The 19,921-nt window shown below is 35.0% G+C and overlaps 3 protein-coding genes across 6 annotated transcripts in view; 1 reads left to right on the top strand and 2 right to left on the bottom strand.

Annotated features, from left to right (window-relative positions):
• Positions 1–12,904, bottom strand: part of LOC140063233 (tudor domain-containing protein 15-like) — an 18,218-nt gene extending 5,314 nt beyond the window's left edge. Inside the window, exons 1-2 of one of the 2 annotated variants that reach the window (XM_072109737.1) lie at positions 12,826–12,904; positions 208–6,470 (exon numbers count right to left, since the gene is read on the bottom strand). In XM_072109737.1, the coding sequence (XP_071965838.1) occupies positions 208–6,469 (6,262 nt within the window). In that variant the 5' untranslated portion in view covers position 6,470; positions 12,826–12,904. The remainder of the gene's footprint in view (positions 1–207; positions 6,471–12,825) is intronic. The other variant, XM_072109736.1, reaches the window with a different exon arrangement.
• The window catches only part of LOC140062809 (uncharacterized protein C8orf76 homolog), a 27,790-nt gene extending 10,896 nt beyond the window's left edge, over positions 1–16,894 (top strand). Inside the window, exons 1-6 of one of the 3 annotated variants that reach the window (XM_072109147.1) lie at positions 13,035–13,225; positions 14,332–14,574; positions 14,927–15,011; positions 15,305–15,476; positions 16,037–16,109; positions 16,252–16,894. In XM_072109147.1, the coding sequence (XP_071965248.1) occupies positions 13,115–13,225; positions 14,332–14,574; positions 14,927–15,011; positions 15,305–15,476; positions 16,037–16,109; positions 16,252–16,458 (891 nt within the window). In that variant the 5' untranslated portion in view covers positions 13,035–13,114 and the 3' untranslated portion in view covers positions 16,459–16,894. Of the gene's footprint in view, positions 1–13,034; positions 13,226–14,331; positions 14,575–14,926; positions 15,012–15,304; positions 15,477–16,036; positions 16,110–16,251 lie in introns of those variants that run through there. The other 2 variants (XM_072109148.1, XM_072109149.1) reach the window with 2 other exon arrangements.
• Positions 15,615–19,921, bottom strand: LOC140062810 (solute carrier family 66 member 3-like). Its single transcript, XM_072109150.1, has 8 exons — positions 19,712–19,921; positions 19,374–19,456; positions 19,196–19,268; positions 18,655–18,721; positions 17,872–17,992; positions 17,234–17,275; positions 16,871–17,007; positions 15,615–15,888 (listed from the first exon to the last, which is right to left on the bottom strand). The coding sequence occupies exons 1-7, from the start codon at positions 19,900–19,902 to the stop codon at positions 16,916–16,918; spliced, it is 669 nt and encodes a 222-aa protein (XP_071965251.1). The 5' UTR covers positions 19,903–19,921; the 3' UTR covers positions 15,615–15,888; positions 16,871–16,915.

Below are 19,921 nucleotides of genomic sequence, written 5' to 3'. Positions count from 1 at the left end.
ATGCTATTAGAATACATTATTTGCCTATTGCGATTTTAGAATTATCCTCAAATTGTTATTGTATTATTTATATACAGTATTGGATTTTTTCAGGAGCATGTACAATAATTTAAAACTGAATATATTTTATTTATGGAAAATGGTCCACAAAACATGTAGTATTCTGACATGTTTTTGTTGTTTTAAGCACAATTTGATTTAATTTACCTTTTAATAGTTTGTCTATGAGAGGCCGGTTATCTTCAGTTAACTTCACAGTCCAAATACCATCAGTTATTGAGATAAATTCTGCAATTAGCAACTTATCTGCCACTGCCTCTTGAAATTTGATAGACAATTCTTCTTTATTTGACATATCTTCTGGAAGAGCTAACCTACATTTCACAGCTTGAGCTGGTAGCACTGTAGCTTCAATACATGTTGTTTTGATATCTGTCCAAGGCACATGTTCTGAATTGCCATAATCGATAAAGAACACAAGACCAGACTGTTCTGTCACTTCTGTCACCTCTCCTCTGTACCATCCGCCATCTTCAGCATACTTGGCTATACAAGGACCAAGCGAATGAGAAGCATTTTCAACATCATCAACTGAATAGATTTCATAAAGTGTGTTCATGAGCTCTGCCAGATCATTAGCGGTTTTGTTGAGTTGAACATTGAAATCATCCACAGATATAATTGACGATGGATAAACTTCTAGCAATTCATTTACTTTAACTAAATTAACGGACGACTCATACTGTAAAGGTTCTACATCATCATCTCCATCAGAAACTGCTTCTCCAAGGTCTGCTTCCAAAAGTTTCTGGAGAATGCTTGTGCCCATATCCAGAAGGTTGACTTTGCTAACAACCTTGCCTTCAAATATTTTTTTGTTCACAACTTCAACGAGCAGTTTCTTATCAGTTGTTTCTTCTTCAAACTTTTCAACTGCCTCTTCTTTCCAGTTTTTACCTCCTCTTAATTGACATTGAACTGCTTGTGGTGGTAAGGCAATAAAGTTAGATGAAATGGTCTTGATGTCAGTATTTGAAACTATGGCACTATTTCCATAGTCAACATACATTACATTTATTCCTTCTTCACTTACACTAATGATAGTTGCTCTATACCATCCGTCATCTTCTATAAATTTGGCAATACATGGCATACCGATTGTAGGTTCATGAACCGACCTTTCTCCTTCTGCTAAAGAGCTATAAACTTCATGAATTGAATCCATTAAAGCAGCTAGTTCATCAGCACTACTTGCAGGCTGACACCAAAACTGATCAATAGAAACTGTATGACTAACAAACACTTCCATCTTGGTTTTCAAGTGACTGCTCTTAAACTTGATAGGTACATCAACTTCAGGGGTTTCCTCTACTATTGTTTTAAATGATTCTGCAACACTGCTTCCATCAAGTACCAGTTTTACACTATACGGTTTTGTATCTGATAAGAATTCAGCTTGTAGGAGTTTATCAGTTACCATTTCACTAAACCTTTGGTTGTTGACAGCAGTCCATGTTTTGGCATTTTCAACATTGAGAATGCACTTGACGGCAAGGGGAGGCACATTTGCAACACCTTGGATTAAACATTTTAAGGTAGATTTCTTCTGAACCTCAACATTACCAAAGTCAATATATCTTACAAGAACTGTATCGTTTTCACCAGGTCCTTCAACTGTAGCTCGGTACCACAACCCATCTTCTTTAAAGAGTGCACAACATAGCTGGTTCTGGTTGAAGTCTGTCAAGTTATCATTGCTTCCACTAGCATAGTATGTTTGAAGCTTATTCTGGATTTCTTCAAGTAAGTGTGCCTGACTACCAAACTGTGCAAAAATCACTCCTCCACTGTCAGTGCTAGTGATGTAAATGTCTTCTTTGCCACTAACCTTGATATCTAGAGGGGTGAATTTCATTGGTTTCGTAGCAGCTTTACTATTTAACATATTTACTATTGAAATATCTGATGTATCAGTGAGCTGGATTTCAACGACTCTCTCCCTTTTTCTCGATATACTAGCAACAAGTTGTTTCTCTGTAACCAAAGCTTCAAACTCATCAGTAAGGGTAGCTGCTTCTTCTATCAGACCTTTCATTCTACATTCTATTGCTTGTGCAGGTAGATTAGCAAATGCTGATGTTAGCATCTTTAGGTCAGATTTTGAGACAGTATCACTATTTCCGTAGTCAACAAACTGGATTTCTACTGTTGAGTTAGAAAGCTGCTTTTTTATTACAGCTCTGTACCAGCCATCATCATCTTTAAATTTGGCTACGCATGGACTACCTGGTTGTACAGTACCAATTGGTTCATGCTGTGTTTCATTTATCAATTCCATCAATTTATCCAAGTCAGCAGATGATTTTAATGGCTGACACCAAAATTGCATTGGTGACTCGATATGGCTAACCAAAAAATCCTCAGATCCACCAACCCTAATGGAATCGGCAATATATGATATGGTAGGATGTTTTTGTGGTTTACTGTCAAATCCACTTGTTTTCTCTCCAAATCCGCTTCTTCCACTTTCTTGATGTTCCCCGTCATTAGTTTTGTTAGGTCGACTAAAACTTCCACCATCAAAAGTATCTTTTGATGGCATAGATGACTTTTGATTTTGCTTTCTTGGTGGCGTACCAAAAACCTCATCACTACTTTTAGAACTAGATCTCTCCTTTTTGTTTTCATATGAGGCAAGTTCTGAACTCATTTTCTTTCCGTTCCATTCTAAATCCACTTCATACACCCCACTAGATTCTGTCACAATACTACAATTGAATTCTTCAATTCCGGAAGCAATGTCAGAAAACATTTTCTTCATCTTTGGACTGGCACCATTGCTTTCCATACCCTTTAGCACACATTTTAGACCTTGTATTGGAAGGTTCAAGAATTCTGGCAAAATCTGCTTTACATCCGTCACTGAGACACGTTCAGTATTACCATAGTCAACAAAGTTTATATCAAGGCTGCCCATGTGTTTGTTAATAACAATACCTCGATACCAACCATCATCTGCTTTGTATTTTGCAATACAAGGAGTCCCTACTGTTGTGATGTCCAGACTCTGCTCTGTTCGACCAAGTTTACTGTAATACTGGTCAATGCCATTCATAATTTCTTCAAGCAGTCCTGATGTTTCTACGGATTGACACCAAAATTCAGCTGGTGAAACAGCATGAGATATGTACACAGCAAGTTTAGATCCTGGACGATATGATGCATCTTTAAAGCTAGTAACCGCTAGTGATGGTAGGCTTGTTGTAGAACTCGAGTTAGACAAGTTGTCTTGTGAATTAATCCGGTTGACAGGTAAACCTCTTGAACTCATTCTGGAAGATGATCTTGAAGATTTACTGCTATATGATGATTTGGTTGACTTAACTAATCCTTTACTGACCAGGTTGTCATTTATGACACAATCTTCCCGAGTGTTTACCAGTTCAACAAGTGATCGGCCTGATTCTTCTTGACTAATTACATGAAGGACCAATTTCTTTTCAATTACCATTTCATTGAATGCTGTACAGCTTTCAACACTCCATGTTGTACCAATCGGGGCAATACCTACCAAGGAACAAGCAATGGCTTGCTCTGGTAAGTTGGCAAAGTTTGGTAAAAGCGGCTTTAACTCATTGATTTCTGTATCTGAAGTATTTCCATAATCTACATACTGTATAGCTGCTTCTTGTCCTTTGATTTTGAGAATCTTTGCTCTGTACCAAGAACCATCCGAATATTTTGCACAGCAAGACATACCTGCCTTCGCCTTCGATCCAAGAATTTGGATGTTGTCGCTATCATATGCTTCAAACAGGTCATCCATTAGAGCATCAATTTCTGGAATTTTTTCTGCAATGTGACACCAGAAATTGCCAGGATCATCAGAGTGAGAAATCATTACATTCTCGTACTGTCCTTGTGTGAAAGTTATAACGTCATATGGATTTGTCGTTACTCCAGCTGACCCACTTCCTGCCACCTTTAACAGCTTAACTGAGAGGTTGCATCTGTCACTGTCAAAAAGTTGTACATGGTACAGATTGGCATCATTGTCATATTGAAGAGCATTTATTGAGAGTTCTTTATTTAACACAAGTTCCTCAAAGCCATAGGTTATGTCTGCACTCCACTCTTCTGTACCACTATGTATTCCCATTAAGGCACACTTAATTCCCTGAGATGGCAACAGCTTGAAGTCTTTGTGCAACTCTTTCAATGCAGATCTCTTGAGTACTTCAACATTCCCATAATCAACGAAAAGAACTTGGACATCTCCATTATGATACAAGCCGGTGACTGTAGCTCTGTACCAACCATTATCTACAGTATATTTAGCAACACATGACATACCTAATTCAGGGTTGCAGTCCTCATCATTTGGACCTAGTTTGGAATAGTAATTGTGAATGGCATCTACCATGGTATCCATTTCAGATGACAAGTCAGAGAGTTGTACGTAAAAGCATTCTGGATTTTCGACATGGGTGACATACACATTTTGTTCTACACCGAACTCTAATGTTGATTTAGGAAAAAAGAACTTTGATGGCTGCTTGGACTGTGGATTTGTTTTCAATGGACGTTGCTGATCTTGAGAAACAGAAATATTTGATTTAGATAATTCTAGTCCAATATCTGTATTGCCATCAAACAACTTAATGCGGAATCTGCTGTCTGCTTCCTCCTGCAGAAGTATTGCACTTAGTGTTTTTTCCATAGTTAACATTTCAAACACTGATTTTTCAACTTGGCTATCACTTAAAGAGACATCTAAACAACAATCTACACTCTGCATCGGAAGGGTCATGAACTCAGGTTGAAGGTCTTTAATCCGATTTAATGGAAGTTTCTCTGTGTTACCATAATCGATGTACTTTACTTCCGCTTCACCACCACTAAGACTAATGACCTGTGCCCGGTACCAACCATCATCCTCACTAAACTGGCAACAACATATCATACCCTTGGATGTTTGTCGTAGTGACATGGTACTACTGTTAGTTGTGTAATAATTGTGAATCTTATCCATCAGTGTATTAAGTTCTTCACTAGTACTCTTCAGTTGACACGAAAATTTACTGACACTTACAACATTTGTGATTTCTACTGGAAACTGCTGGCCAACTCTGATGGATGGAGCTGCAATGGTTTGTCCAACATCTGTAGTACCAGATACATTCATAAATCTTGACAAGATGTTCTGCCCGATGTTGTCGAAGAGGATTATAGAATACTTCCCTGGTTTTATTTCTTTCAAAACTTGAGCTGAAAAATTCTTATTTACATGTTTTTGCAATTTCTGTAATGAACCTTGAGGAAAATTCACAGATTGTCCAGCATCTACCAAACTGCAATGAATGCCTTGTTTAGGAAGTATTGTAAAGGCTGTATTGATTGTTTTTAAGCGGCTAATTGGTAAGACTTCCCTGATGCCATAATCAACATACTCTACTTCAATACCTTGACTTTGAACACTGATGATTTCAGCACGGTACCAGTTATTGTCAATTGTAAATCTAGCACAGCAAACCAGACCTGGAACAACACTACCCAAGGCGAGATCATTTGGCAACAGAGATGAATAGAATTTAGCAATATCTCTCATCAGGGCATTAAGTGCTTGGAGATTCTGTGTTACATGGCAGACAACATCTAAAAAATCATGAACAGCAGTCACAGTGATGACAACTGCAGATCCCACCTTTAAAAACTGGTTTTTCAGTACTATCTGGTTAACATGTGGCAAATTATTTGATATTGGTGGACTTCTTTGGGATAGATTAGATACAAGTGCCTGACCTCTGGTAATTCTATGAGGATTATTGGTCATCGGTGGTCCCTGCATTACTCCTGGTGGTGGTGAGATTCCTGCATTAGGTTGTAATGGACTTAAAGTACCTCTGAAGTGCCTGTTAATTTCTAGTCGGTCACAGCCAAGCATTGTAACTTCAAAGTGTCGCGGTGAGGTAACATTGACCACCTTTACAACAAACTCTTTTCCCTGAACCTCTTTTCGAAAAAAATCTATTTCAGAGTCTGACCATGATGCTCCTGTTGGTTTTACATTCCATAATTTGAAATTTAGACCTTGGATGGGTAGATCAACATACTCTTGTGAACCGATTTGCTTCACATTTGAAATGTGGGTATTTTCTATGGTTCCATAATCGAGAAGCTTCACTTGGATCATGTGACTATTCTGAAGGGTTGATGTCAAGACTGCCCGATACCATCTTCCATCTTTTGACTTAACACATCCAACAGAGCCAGGATGAAGAAACTCTTGTGGCAAGTTTCCTTCATCTGCCGGAATAAATTCATGAAGTTTACTTAATTCTCTTGTTAGGTCGTTGATTTGATTATAGTGTGCCACCAGTTGACAGGTGAAATCTTCAGGATTGTTCACACAACTTGGTGTGACTGCATACGTACCACCAACATCCAAGGTTAGGAACCTCATCGACATTCTAAAAATCAAGACAGAAATAAAATTTAAAAAAAAAAAGATTATTGGCAAAAAATGTTAAATTGCAGTAAACTGAAAATCTGCACATTATTGTTTAAGTCAAAAGAAAAAAAAAATCATATTTTATATGCTTTCTTCAAACTTTTTTTATAATTAGCTCACCTGGGATGCAAAATCAGAAACATTTCAAAATTTATTTTTTAGAAAGTACAGTATGAATGTAAGGCGCTAAGTACTGTAGGTTGAAAACCATGCGTTTCATTACATGATGGTTAACACTTTGACTGCCAGAGGTTTTTCCAGTTAGAAACTGCCACCGCCAGCGTTTTTAGCCCAATTCGATGTTTTTATTAAAGCTGATTGAAACCATGTATGTGATCTGATTTATATGTAATTTAGACTAAAATAATCATAAAGATTTTAGCTTTACAATGGTACCAAGAACGATTTTTAAAGCGCAATATGTAAATCGTAATAGTAAAATGAAAGTAACAAACTTTTTGAGTTTTTCGTAGTTTCGCGCAAGAAAGTCGAGATATTCGCGATTTTGTGCAAGACATCACAATATGAAAATATCGCCCGGTGAGATCAACAAACAACAAAAAAGTTACTTACACGGCACCGATAGGCCTATAAAAACAAGTTATCACTATCGAAAAATGTATTACATTTTATAAATCATAAATCTTACATCAATGTTTCGCCAAAATGCACATAGTAAAGACACCAGGCCTAGTTAACCAGGCCTAAAGTTGGTCCGGAACCGTTTTACGACTAGGCCTAGGCTAGGCTAGCCTTGTACTACTAGCCTAGATAGTAAACTGATGATAATATCCATACCATTTCAAAACAAGTTTGTTGCGTGAAACTCGGTCATTTTAAGTAAAACACCAAAACAATTAGGGTATACATACAATAATAAAATTAAAGACTTCGTATTGAAAATGACTCCATTATTTTTTATTCAGATAACAAACAAACATGTCAATCCACAAAAACCTTTGTAATGCTTCGGCGGCATAGCTAGCGCGCGACCGATACACAATGCGCCAAGCCATCGCTCTACGCGCTACTGTGATGCGCGGTGTTTGTTATTTCGACAGGTACCATTTTGACAGTCGTTCCTAACCAGATTAGTTACTTTCAAATTGTAAAATATTTACGGTCCAGATCGAATATAGTGTTCATATTTATAGTATATACCAATAATTAACCTATCTACCGGATTTCGTAAAAAAACGCGAAAAACGAAGATCTTCGTGTTTGGCAGTCAAGCGTTGTGTTTCCAAAAACGAAGATCTTCGTGTTTGGCAGTCAAAGTGTTAACGATGATATGATATTCTTTTTGATTTGTTTTTTTTTGTGCACAATGAACATTGAGGGCGCAATCTAACAAGCTACTAAAAACACTGAAACATCGTACAGCCAGTCATCTCATCAGTCTCTTTCTAGGACTCACTCATTTTCTCCTCCTCTTCCATCTGGACACTATTGAGTAAAAAGTGCGATTTCTAAAGTACTAATCCTCCCTTTTTCGTTGTAGTATTGAGCTGGGATTTAACATGAATATATTACAGGGACATGTCCTCAAAGCTATAGAGCCGGGTTTTTTAATTTCAAGCCGGATGCAGACATATGACGTCTAAGTACCGTATAGCCGTATTTGGTAGCGAGGTTATTGATATGTATGTGACGTCACATCCCGTCTTATGACGTCCTTACAGCTTCTTGCTGTACCCCGAGTATCGCACATTCGTGCTTGTTCTAGTAGGCCTTTAGTTAGCCTAGGCCCTACAGTAGATTAGCTAGCGAGTTAGCTGCTGTAAGTAAAGTAGGCAAACACTGCAGCCTTTTTAGCTAGGATATACGTGTTGGGTGTTTTTATAGTCAACCTGGATATGATCACATGTTTTGACTTTTTTTCAAATAAAATTGTTAATCATATTTTGGTAACCTGTTGGTTACTGCAAGTTATTCTGACAAAAATGATTATGGGTTATGCATAATTTTATGAAAAATGCAGATTTATATGTTAAAATGGCATTAAAATATGCTCATATTATTTTTATCCTATCCGCCAAAAAAACCCCCCAAAACCACACATCAATGGATAGCAAAAATGCAAATAGCACATTTGGGAGTCATCATCTCTGGTTGCATCATGTGGCAGCACCAGTTAACAATGGGCATAGACAAAGCTTCTTCATGGCACATTAACTCATTTTATTCGAACAGCGGCACACGTTTATATAAATATATAATAAAACAATACAGAGTTACAAAAATAAATTACATCAAAACAAAACAAAAAATAGATTTGAACTTGTCACTTTGACTAGTTTGGGTTATCCGTGCAAACGCAACATGCATATACATTAAAATATGAACATCGACAATTATTATGCCATCCTATGATATGAATTAAATATGTGCTGAATTGTAGCTATTTTGTGTCATAAAGCATTTACGGAATACACTGTTTATGTTATATGCATAGATGAAATTACGAGACCCATCTTTTAATCCAAATTTTAACATGATAATGTCATCAAACTGTAACATAAAGATAGCAATTTTAGAAGATAATTATCGAAATAATTACATTAATGAAAATTTAAAAATATGACTTTTTGAATTCAACTGGCCACATGACAACGTCATGAGATCATATAGACAAAATTTGTATATGAATTCATATTTACAACAATTCCACAGCTTCCATAATAAGTTTTAATCATGCGGGTCACTTTTATTCTGAGGAGCTATAACAGATTGAAATATACTGTATAGACGAAATTAAGTAAGTCATGTTATTCAAATTTTTTTAATATGACGTAATAAAAAGTCAAATTTTTTTAACGCATGCGAAAGGGAATTGATTGAGAAAGAACACACTAAAATCTAGGGCGCAATGCGCTCTATTAAATGGGATTAACTAGTACTAAAGCGCAAACAATTCTATTCTAAAATTTCTATCTATAAAATTTGAGTGGCCATATGGTGACGTCAGAAAATCCGGTAGGTAAACATTTTACATGAATCCACAGTACATCCACAGTACAACTCATCGGCTTCCATAATAAAATTTAAGAAATAGCGGTCATCTTTGATCCTAAGGAGCTATAATCGTCTCAAAATAGGCTTATTTTTACACAAATTTGCATTGAATTGCCTATTTTCAAGCAAAATTTGTGGAAAGAAAGAATACGATAGAAAAAAAGATCCTAACAATAACAAGGGGTTATCCGCACTTGGCGGATAACCAATTAACTTAATAAAAAATGGTCAGCAAGTAAATTTAAATAACTAAAAATAGAATTACAGTCAATAAACTCAAAGAGGAGAATTTTTCAAAAAGTTCAGTGATACTCTATTAGTGTAAAGAAAGGGAAAAATGTTGATCTCAGACTGGTTTATGATAGGTTCTGAAATGAACACCTGTCTTATAATGGACTAAAAAAAATTGATTTATTGAAAAATTGGTGACTGACAGTGAAACAAACAGTAATAATAAATATAAACAATTTATGTAAATCAAATTAAAATCAAATTAAATTGTTAAATTTTAATTTCAATTTTAAATCCCTCTCCTCTCTCAATGTTTATAATGTGTGCTATTTTTAATGTACAGTAAAGCAACTGAATTCAGCCATTAGCTGCAGCACTGCTATTTGTATACAGAAATTTAAAAAAAAGACTGATTTGGCCTAAAATAAATTTTCCCTTGGTTACAATCTAATTTAATGTTTCAGTTTAAATATCTTGACAAAAATATAAAGTTTGTTTGTCACCAGTGTGAGTATCAGGGGCTGATATCAGGCACTCAGACACTAAGTATTTGTGCCACAGCCCCCTACCCCATGGTGGGGAGAACCAACATTATACTATAGTATGTTGTGCTCAATTACTTTACCATATCTTAATGTTATAATCTCATTTACTATTTAACTAACATTTTATATAAACAAATAAACACCATAATTTAATAGTACACAGGTTATCAATAATAATTACAAGGTTATGTTCACACATAGCCTCTAATCCAGATAAAACAGTTCAAGATCATGATTTCCGTCTACTACAGGCCTAGACATTAAACACTGTTCTCTATGTTAATGTTATTCTACTATTTGCAAATGGTGATTGGTGATGTCAATTGGCGAGAAAAAAAAAAGATATTCGCAAAACTGGTGTGATCACAGCATGGATTATTCCGACGACGTACAACATGTTCAATGATTTCTGTGACAGAGAAGGAACACATTCCATACGCGAGTGAATAAATCACACAAACAAAACCATTCATTTATTATTTTATATTGATTGATGAAAAACAAAACAAAACAAAGTAAAAAAACTCCAGGCTATAATAATAATATACTATAGATTTAGATTATTCCTAGTTCTATTAAAATAAAAAAAAGCACTTTCATCAAAATTGTTTAGCCCTTTTCTTCTGCACATGAAAAAATAACACTGCGACCCTGATTTGACAGCAAGGATAACAAATAAGCTTATATTATAGCTATTAATGAAACACCACCAAAGGTTAGTCTATTCCAAAAGAGTAAAATCCAAATTTAAATACTTTATGTGACCCATTGTCACATGTCATTTGCAAGTTGTCTTTTTTGCTCAGACATTTGGGGGATTTAATAATAGTAGGGTTACCGAGAGTTGACTCCATTGTTATTGCCACGATTCAACTCCGCGTACGTTACCATGCGCGCTATGTCATTGACGCGATTATTTGTCCATTGGTAAACACATTTTTATGTAGTAGTATTCTGAAAATAATTGAACTGTAAACATAATTCTTTTGAGTATTTATTTATTTACATATCATTCCATAAGATCAACTATTTTTTATATTCATTACATTTAACCAAACATGTAAAAAATGTGCTTAAAATATCGTACTGTCTAGCGCGTACGACCATACGCGGTAGATTGTTTACTCAAAAACCTTCGAACGGTCCAGTGACCTAACCCTATTCAACCTTGTTTTTGTAGTTGAGCCTCTCATGACCTGGGATTTGTTGTCTTCCTACGCCAAGATAATATAGTTCTACATGCCATGTGCTTTTTTCTCTGAGAAATATTTATTATAAGTGCCAAAAAAAAGGTTGTTTCTCAATATATGAAGCCTTTATTATTCAAATCTTTTAGAGAAAAATCACACATACCATAAAGGAGATCCATTTATTTCATTTTTGAAATAAAATTGTGAAAATTACGTGAGGCTCAACTACAAAACCACCATTTTGTGATATGATGTCATCGTAAGCCAATCAAAGCTGAGATTTCACGCGATCGGCAGAGCTCACGGTTGAATGATTTTGGATTCTGGCTATTTGATTGGTGGACGCGAATCACCCACAGCGGAATGTTTTCTCTCGCATGTACTGCGAAGTCAAATGGTCTGTCTGTACTGATCGTTACTACACAAATTTAGAGCAATGAATTTCTACGAATTCCGTTAAATAAACAACGTTATATATTTTGTAAACATTTAATAACATATTTTATTGATATTTCCAATGTTGATATATAAAATAAATTACTATAAAACGTAATTATTTTAGCGAAAAACGGTGTGGTTCATACAATTGTCGACTGAGGGCGCAATTTGTTTACAACGTTCGTGGCCAAAAACGATCATTTTCGGCGATGTTTTAGACCCTATATTTCGAAAACTACAAACAAGTCAGATTTTCGTAATTCTTTCTTTATTGGAATATTGAAACAAAATACTAACATATGTTTAAATTAGTTGAAAAATAAAAACTTGTGGGAAAAATAGTTGTATGAAAAACATAATTAATTAACATGGTGTCTTGAAATCCCTGAAAATGCTGTTAATTTTTGTTTTTTTTACACTTGGCTGGTCACAACTGTCATCTCTCTTATTGCGCAAGTCGGCTTTCATACCACGAAAATTGTGTAGACCTAGGCCTAGGCTAGCCTCCTTCCTAATTTTCTAATATCAATATAATAATTAATAATGTTGTTGTTTGTTTATATGCTCAACTCTAGCAAATCTCAAATAATTATTGAAGAAAATGCAGACATAAACAATTGTCAATATCGTCGGTAACCGGGAAACATCAACCGAAGAAGAAGCCTTGGACCGTTGCGAAGCAGCCAACCAAACAAGTAGTTGCCCTGCCGCCTGCGTTTTTCTGCAGCAGTTGTACAGCAGTAGCATGCGGCATGCGTGATATTCCAGGCAGCCTAAACATACAATACATACCCTAACTAGCTTCATCTATAAAAGTCATAAAACTAGAGTGAATTATTAAAACTAATAACATAATTACATTACAAAATTATAAATTGGTTCAAAAAATACCTACTTAGCTTAATACATTCGTTTTATCAAAATAAACTTTTTTAGACGGTTTCGCAACCAGACAGCCTATAGAGAGAGAGGTAAACCTTCTCTATCGCCAGGCTCGATCCTATCGCGGGTAAAACGCGCATGTGGTCGTCGGGTCAGTAGTCAGATTTTGGTATGCGCACACGTCTCACAAAAGTAAGGTAAGTTCAAAGGTTAAAGAAAATTACACACACATGACACATGTTGTTGAAAACAACTATCTCCAGGCCTCCTCCTGAGCTGTGTGGTTTTTTTTTGTGAGAATCATGGATTCGTTACCTTTTGGATTTGAAGAAGATGATGACTTATTCGAATCGAGAAGCAGAGAAAAATCGATCCAAAACATAATTTATACTCCAAAGATGTGTTCTTTTGAGGTTAATAATAATTTTTAAATTATTTGTTTTAAAATGCCTCTGTTATGCGCGATTTGAACGATTTGCGCAATTTGAAATTGCGCAAAAAAATCCTTGCGCAATTTGAAATTGCGCAAAGAATTCTTGCGCAATTTAAAAATTGCGCAAGGATTTTTTTGCGCAATTTCAAATTGCGCAATCAACTTGCGCAATTTCAAATTGCGCAAGAAAATCTTTGCGCAATTTTAAATTGCGCTGCACAATTTGTAAATTGCGCAAGATAGTTCTTGCGCAATATGACACCTTTGCGCAATTTGAAAACGAACTGTAAATTTTCCCATACATGGCTAGGCTAGGCCTAGGCAGAGGAGTTTAAAATTTAGTATTTTATTATATAAATAAGACCATTTCAATGAAGATAATGTTTAAAACTCACTTTTTAAGTTTTTAATATTAGTTTAAGCTAGGCCATGTAACCTAGTCAGTATCAGTAGTCCAGACCCTAGCTAGGCTAGAGTAGTATAGACGGCCGCCCGCGCCGCGCCCGCCTGGTGGAACACCACCGCTTCGTTTCCCTTCGTCGGTTCTTCGACGGTATGCTAACTTATAACAATATTTGCAGTACTAAAATAAGGAAATGCGATATTTATCTTTAAGTTTGAATCATTCTTAGAAATTACTATAAAAATATGGGTGTGCATGATTTCACAATCTGTCGAAAAACCTTGCGCAATTTGCAGATTACTTGCGCAATTTAATACGTTGCTTGCGCAATTTGAAACACATGTTTCAATTCAAATTGCGCAAGGATTTTTTTTGCGCAATTTCAAATTGCGCAAATCGTTCAAATCGCGCATAACAGCCTCCTCTCAGAATCATCAGTCCGACCAACCATGGAGTAAATCTAATTTTATATTCTCCATGGACCAACCATGTCCATGGAGGTACCCTCCATGATGGGCCATGGCATGGTCAGACTCTTCTCTCTCTTTTCTTATTCTCTGTGTCTATGTATGTAGTGCCTGCTGTAGTCACACACAGCATTGAGGTATTTACCTCGTTATATGCCATTTTTATTAATAATAAAAAATTGTGTAATTCAGTACATTCTTATTAATATTATATAGTGGTATATGGACCAGAATCATGCTGTTCCAGAAGAGAAAGTAGAGCTAGCAAAATTTGTGATTTTATCTGCGGACCAATGTTTTTACAAACAACAGTATGCAGAAGCAAAAAAGCATTACCAAAGAGGACTTGAATTGTCGTTGCAAAATAGTTCATTAAGAAGAAGATTTGTGGATGGACTTGCAAGATGTTGCTGTTATCTAAAGGACTTTCAGAATGCTCAGACATTAGCAGAACAAATGGTAAGATGAAGTATCGATGAATTAACATAACCCCCTATAACACATGGATTCATGTTTGTTACAATGTATCCTCGGGTATAATCCCACTTCTGGTCTAATCCCACCCCCTACTTTATGTCTGATTTCACAAACAGGCATATCCCTGGGTATAGTCCCAGTACAATTTACTTTTGGCCCCTGGCTCTAGCTGGTTCAGATGATTTACATACCATTTTTTTCCCTGAATCATTTAGGGTTTCCTCAGGCATATTCCCACCCCCCAAAATCCTCAGCCCAATTTCGTGTTCTACTGTAGAGAGGTAGGATTATACCAGAGGAGATATACAGTATTTCTTTTTTTTTCTGTTTCCAGGTGCATGACAGCAACAATGATGACCAGCGTAGCTCTGCACTAAGTTTACTATTAACTGTACTCCGAGAGAAACGGGATCTAGAAAGTAGGAGGCCTACTGTAAAACCTGGAAATTCAGGATTTAATTATACTAATGGTTGAACCTTTCAATAAGCCAGGCACCATCTAATAATTATTAAATTCCTGATGGCCTTTTTACGATCTGATTTTAATGTAGAAAGAGAGAATTACCACATGCGACATTCTGCAGTCACAAAGAAACTGATTTTTTAAAAGTTTGCAGTCGAATGGATATTTAGAAATTAAAACAATAGGTATCAGTTTTTTTTTATAATATTTTATAGTTTGTTGACCTTATTACAATTTTTCGTTTTTTAGGTGAAATAAGTACCCTAGAGAATTGGATAGATATACACCCATTGAATGCTCATCTTTGGAAAAAACTAAGTGATGCATATAGAAGAAACATAAAACAAATTGGTACTGGTGATATAAGCCAAGAGAATGAATTCCAATTAAAAACTGTCTGTTCTTCTTTATTTATATCAAGGTATGGCTTTGAAGATTTTAATAACCTTCTTTTCCAATCGCCTGGCTTGTCGGGCTCATAGGTAGACCATAACAATCCCATTACAAGTCATGCTCATCAAGTCATCATTGCATGGCAATGCACAAGATTGGCCGAGCGGTTAAGACAGTGGAACCTTAATTACGTAGCCATAACATCAGCAAGGGTTCGTGGCTTCTTCGCTCCATGGTTCTGGTGGTAGAACAAGTCTTTTGGATAAGGACTATAAACTGTAGGTCCAGTGTACACATCTAGCACAATTGCACTTTAAAGTTCACCCAGATGGTGGTTACCCTGGTATACTAGTCCACACACACATCCACTGTGCAATTAGTTTTAAAGGTGTTTACCATCTGTTGGACCGTCCTTTACTAATGTAAATCTTGGTGAGAAGCTGAACAAATAATAAATAAAAGTGAACATATAAATATTGTCTGCCAAAAAGAGATATCTGAAACTATTTGTATTGATATTAATATTATTTCATTCATAATATGTCAATGATTTGTATATATACATTTTTATATATTTCTTTTTTGTAGATTCTGTTTAGAAATTTTCCAAGGTGGTCAATCATCATTTGCAAAACTGAAAACTACAAAGATGCTGAAAGAGGTATATTTTGTTATAGTTATTTCAATTTGAGGATGGACATTTATTTTTGGCAATTGGCCGGTGGACCAGTGTTATTGCAAATACTGGTTGATTGAGTGTTGAGCAATTATGCAATTTAACACTGATTTTCATATTTATGTAGATACAGCTGAAACTTGACAAGTTACACTTAAATGCAGTAACTCAGCTGAATATTGAAGAGCACTGTAAAGAACTTGTATTTAGCATCAAGACACAGCCTACTGACGAACCAACAGATGATGGCAGTGTTCAGGTGACCCAAATAGAAACCAAACAGGAAAAGACCGGTCTTAGATTTCAACAGCATTATTTTCCATGGCTGTTTTAAAATTATAAATTTAAAATACAATGTTACGCATGTTTCAATACCTGACATTCCACATCTCATGTCAAGTGCTTCTCACGCATCACACCATATGAAAAATTCTATTTTTAATATGTAAACATACTGTAACATAATAGTATATAAATATTATAATAATAATTAAATATATTTATTCTGTATATTATGAATGATTATACAATATATAATTAACTGCCTTTATAAATATAACAATTATTAGTACTGTTAATAATTATTATTGGTTAAAAATAGAAATCCAAAGATCTTGTCAATGACGTAACCATGAACTTATTTCTTTGGTAATCCTGTTTACTATATCAATACATCACATTGTTAAAGATAAAAGTTATAGATAGTTTTACAGGAAGATTAAATAAATATTAGACCTAATACACACCAGTTTTATAACTTTCAATTTAACTTGTATTTTGTAATTTCATTCCTAAAGTGATTTTGATTTTCTTGGCTTGTAATAATAGATAGTTATCAAAACTAATGCACTGGCAGATACAGATATTAAATTGTGTCCAATTGCTGCAAAAAAGAAAATTTCAAATTATATAAAAGTGGTGATTGTGTGGGTGATTTTTAATCTCTTGATCAAGACAATTTATGCTATCTATGGCATTGTTAAAACACTGTGTGATTGTTGTATCAATGGGTTCACCATACTGAATGAAGCCCTGCCAATACCCCGCACACAAATATTAGTACTGCAGTATAGTTAATATAACAATGAAATAATTTAACTTTAACTAACCAATTGAATCTCCCGTCTCTACAGCAATTGAAATAAGGCGACCTATAAGAAATTAAATTGTTTTAATTAGAATATTTGTGTGAGCTTAATTACAATATAGTTCTGATTGACTCTGGTATAAGTAGATTGATGTACTTGTGATATTGGGCCTACACTGACTGACATTTAAAAAAAGTAACCATACAGTACAATTAATTGTCGTTGATTTATCGTACAATGGTTTGAAAGTGCGCATTTAAAAACATCCCTGTGTACTATAATATAAATTTTAAAGAAATGTCCAAGACGAAGAGATTGCTTAATTCTATAGCTATAGTGAGAAAAGACAAAGAAAGTTGTAATTCTTCTTGTTCTTTTTTGGTTAGCCTTTCTCAATTGAAAAAATCAGGCCGTCAAGTTGACATATGCATTGCCTTTGCGTAAAAGGAGACCAGTAAACTTATGTGCATCATATTTTTGTTGTTAATTAATATTGAATAGGAAGTCCTGTAACCCTAGGTGGAGCCCATATCAGGTGCTCTTTTCCCGGGCCAGGAGGATCCTGAAGATCATCATGGGCATCAGAACTCCTTGATTCTACAATTGGGGATTTTGTTGAAAGACAACAGGTTCAAATACAATGAGTAAAAACAACTTACTGAGGCCAGTTGTGACCGACAAAATCCAGGTAACTTGACTCATGGACGACGAGTCCTTTACTTTCACCATTTCCTTGATGAATAAAATACGACTGTAAAGTATGATTAATGGACAGGTTGCCTAGTTTAAAGAAAAGGAAACAAAATGAAATGCTTGTCAATTAAAGATCAATTTGAGAGTTTTGGTATGTTAGTTTTCATCCAACAATCAACATGCTCATCATGGCACAAATTTGTTCTTTAATGGTTCAAATACAAAATAATTCTAACAGGAAATCCCTGAACAGTTTACACAACTTATCAGCTCTGAAACTAGAAAATGTATGTGGACACAGGGTAGACTTTTCGGATTGATAGAGCTTGCACATCCTTTGAATTAGACTTTCCACTAGTCTGTATTTATTGTCTTGTTTAGTGCACGCACCAGTCGACGTTTCAATTTTAGTCTGGAATTATGAGCTCACGTACTGTACATATTAACTATACGTATGAAATGCCATATGTGCCAAAATATTTATCTTTTTACTAACTTTGGTATAGAACCTAGACTACCTTTGAATAAGATGTAAAGCCTTTTGGTACAGATTAAAGAACTCTGTACACTATTCGGGATTGTCTCCCAGTGTGCTGAGCGGGGTAGAGGCTGCACTAATGGTTGCCGTTAGTCTGTAGTGGCCTCATCCAAATTTTCTCTGTACGCAGAGGATGATAATACCTTTACCTTATTCAGTATAAAACTTGGCAGTGCATTGTTAAATGTGTGATATCCATAGCATTTCTTACCATTGCAATTGATAGTATATTGATAGGAACAAATCCAGAGGCAGACAAATACACACATGTAAAAAATCTAAAATGTTGAAATAAATCAAGGAAAAAAATAAAATATGTTATTTAATTTAATTTAATTTTTCATTTATCTTTTTATTTCGGAATATCATGGTGACATAATATTATATCCATAGCAAAAGAGAGAAAAAAAAAATCTTAATCTAACAGTATCACCATTTAATTGGGCCATCACTATAGTACATAGTTTTTTAAAAGCCAGGAAGTCAAAATAGTCTGAATTAAGGGTTTTTCAACAGTTCTGGTCCGGCACTGGCAAATAAAATCGAACGTCAAATGTTTCGTTTTCACGATGATCTTCATGCGCATAGTCGCATGAAAAATGATGTTCGTTTTGATTTGCCAGCGCCTGAGAACAAATCATCAAATACAAAAAAAAGCATTTATTGCAATGCAATTTCTACAGTATAAATTCCTAATATAATTTTTGAAAAAGAAAATAAAAAAATTGCAAAAAAAATACAAATAAGGATACATAATGGCCTTGACTAGAGATTCGACAGTAAGCATATCACAGTATGACAGCATCACAGATATCAGAAGCATTTCTATAAAAAATAAAACACATACATATTTTTTTCATGTAAATTAATCTACAAAATAAATGCTAGACGGAGACACTGCATAAACACGCTGAAATAATATATACCTACCTTGTATTAAAATTAATAAATACTCGGCATATAATTGCAGTGAATACCCATTTACAAAATTGTAGACAAGGATGGCTGAAAAACTAAAAACATAGATATTGGTATATAAAAGATCAAACATCCATCTTTTAAATATTTGAAAATAAACTGGATATGTTTAATTGATGTCAATAATTTTTTCTAGTTCATTTGTTTTTTTTGCAATTACCGTAAAGGGAATGAAATCAAATACCATAATGTTATTTTATTGAGCACACAGTACTAGTGTATCAAAGTCAAAACTACAGTATTACCATTGAATACTAAACAGAAATCTACTATACAGTGATTTAGCTTACCAATATGTTTCCAAAAGTACGGCCCTTAACGATACACCTTCTATATTGCCAGACTTAAAGATTGTCCAAACAGTCGGTAGTTTATTAAATGTACATGGAATAATACAATATAAGTTTAAGAGTGTCAGGATATATGGCCAGTAGCTATTATGGATTCCATCATTTTCACCAGACTCAATAGTTCCTTCCATGTTGTACCATGCTGATATT

Source organism: Antedon mediterranea, chromosome 11 (assembly GCF_964355755.1).
Source record: "Antedon mediterranea chromosome 11, ecAntMedi1.1, whole genome shotgun sequence".
In the NCBI taxonomy this organism is placed as follows: Eukaryota; Metazoa; Echinodermata; class Crinoidea; order Comatulida; family Antedonidae; genus Antedon; species Antedon mediterranea.
Note: the sequence above shows the minus strand (reverse complement) of the source record. Positions and strands in the feature narration are given on the sequence as shown.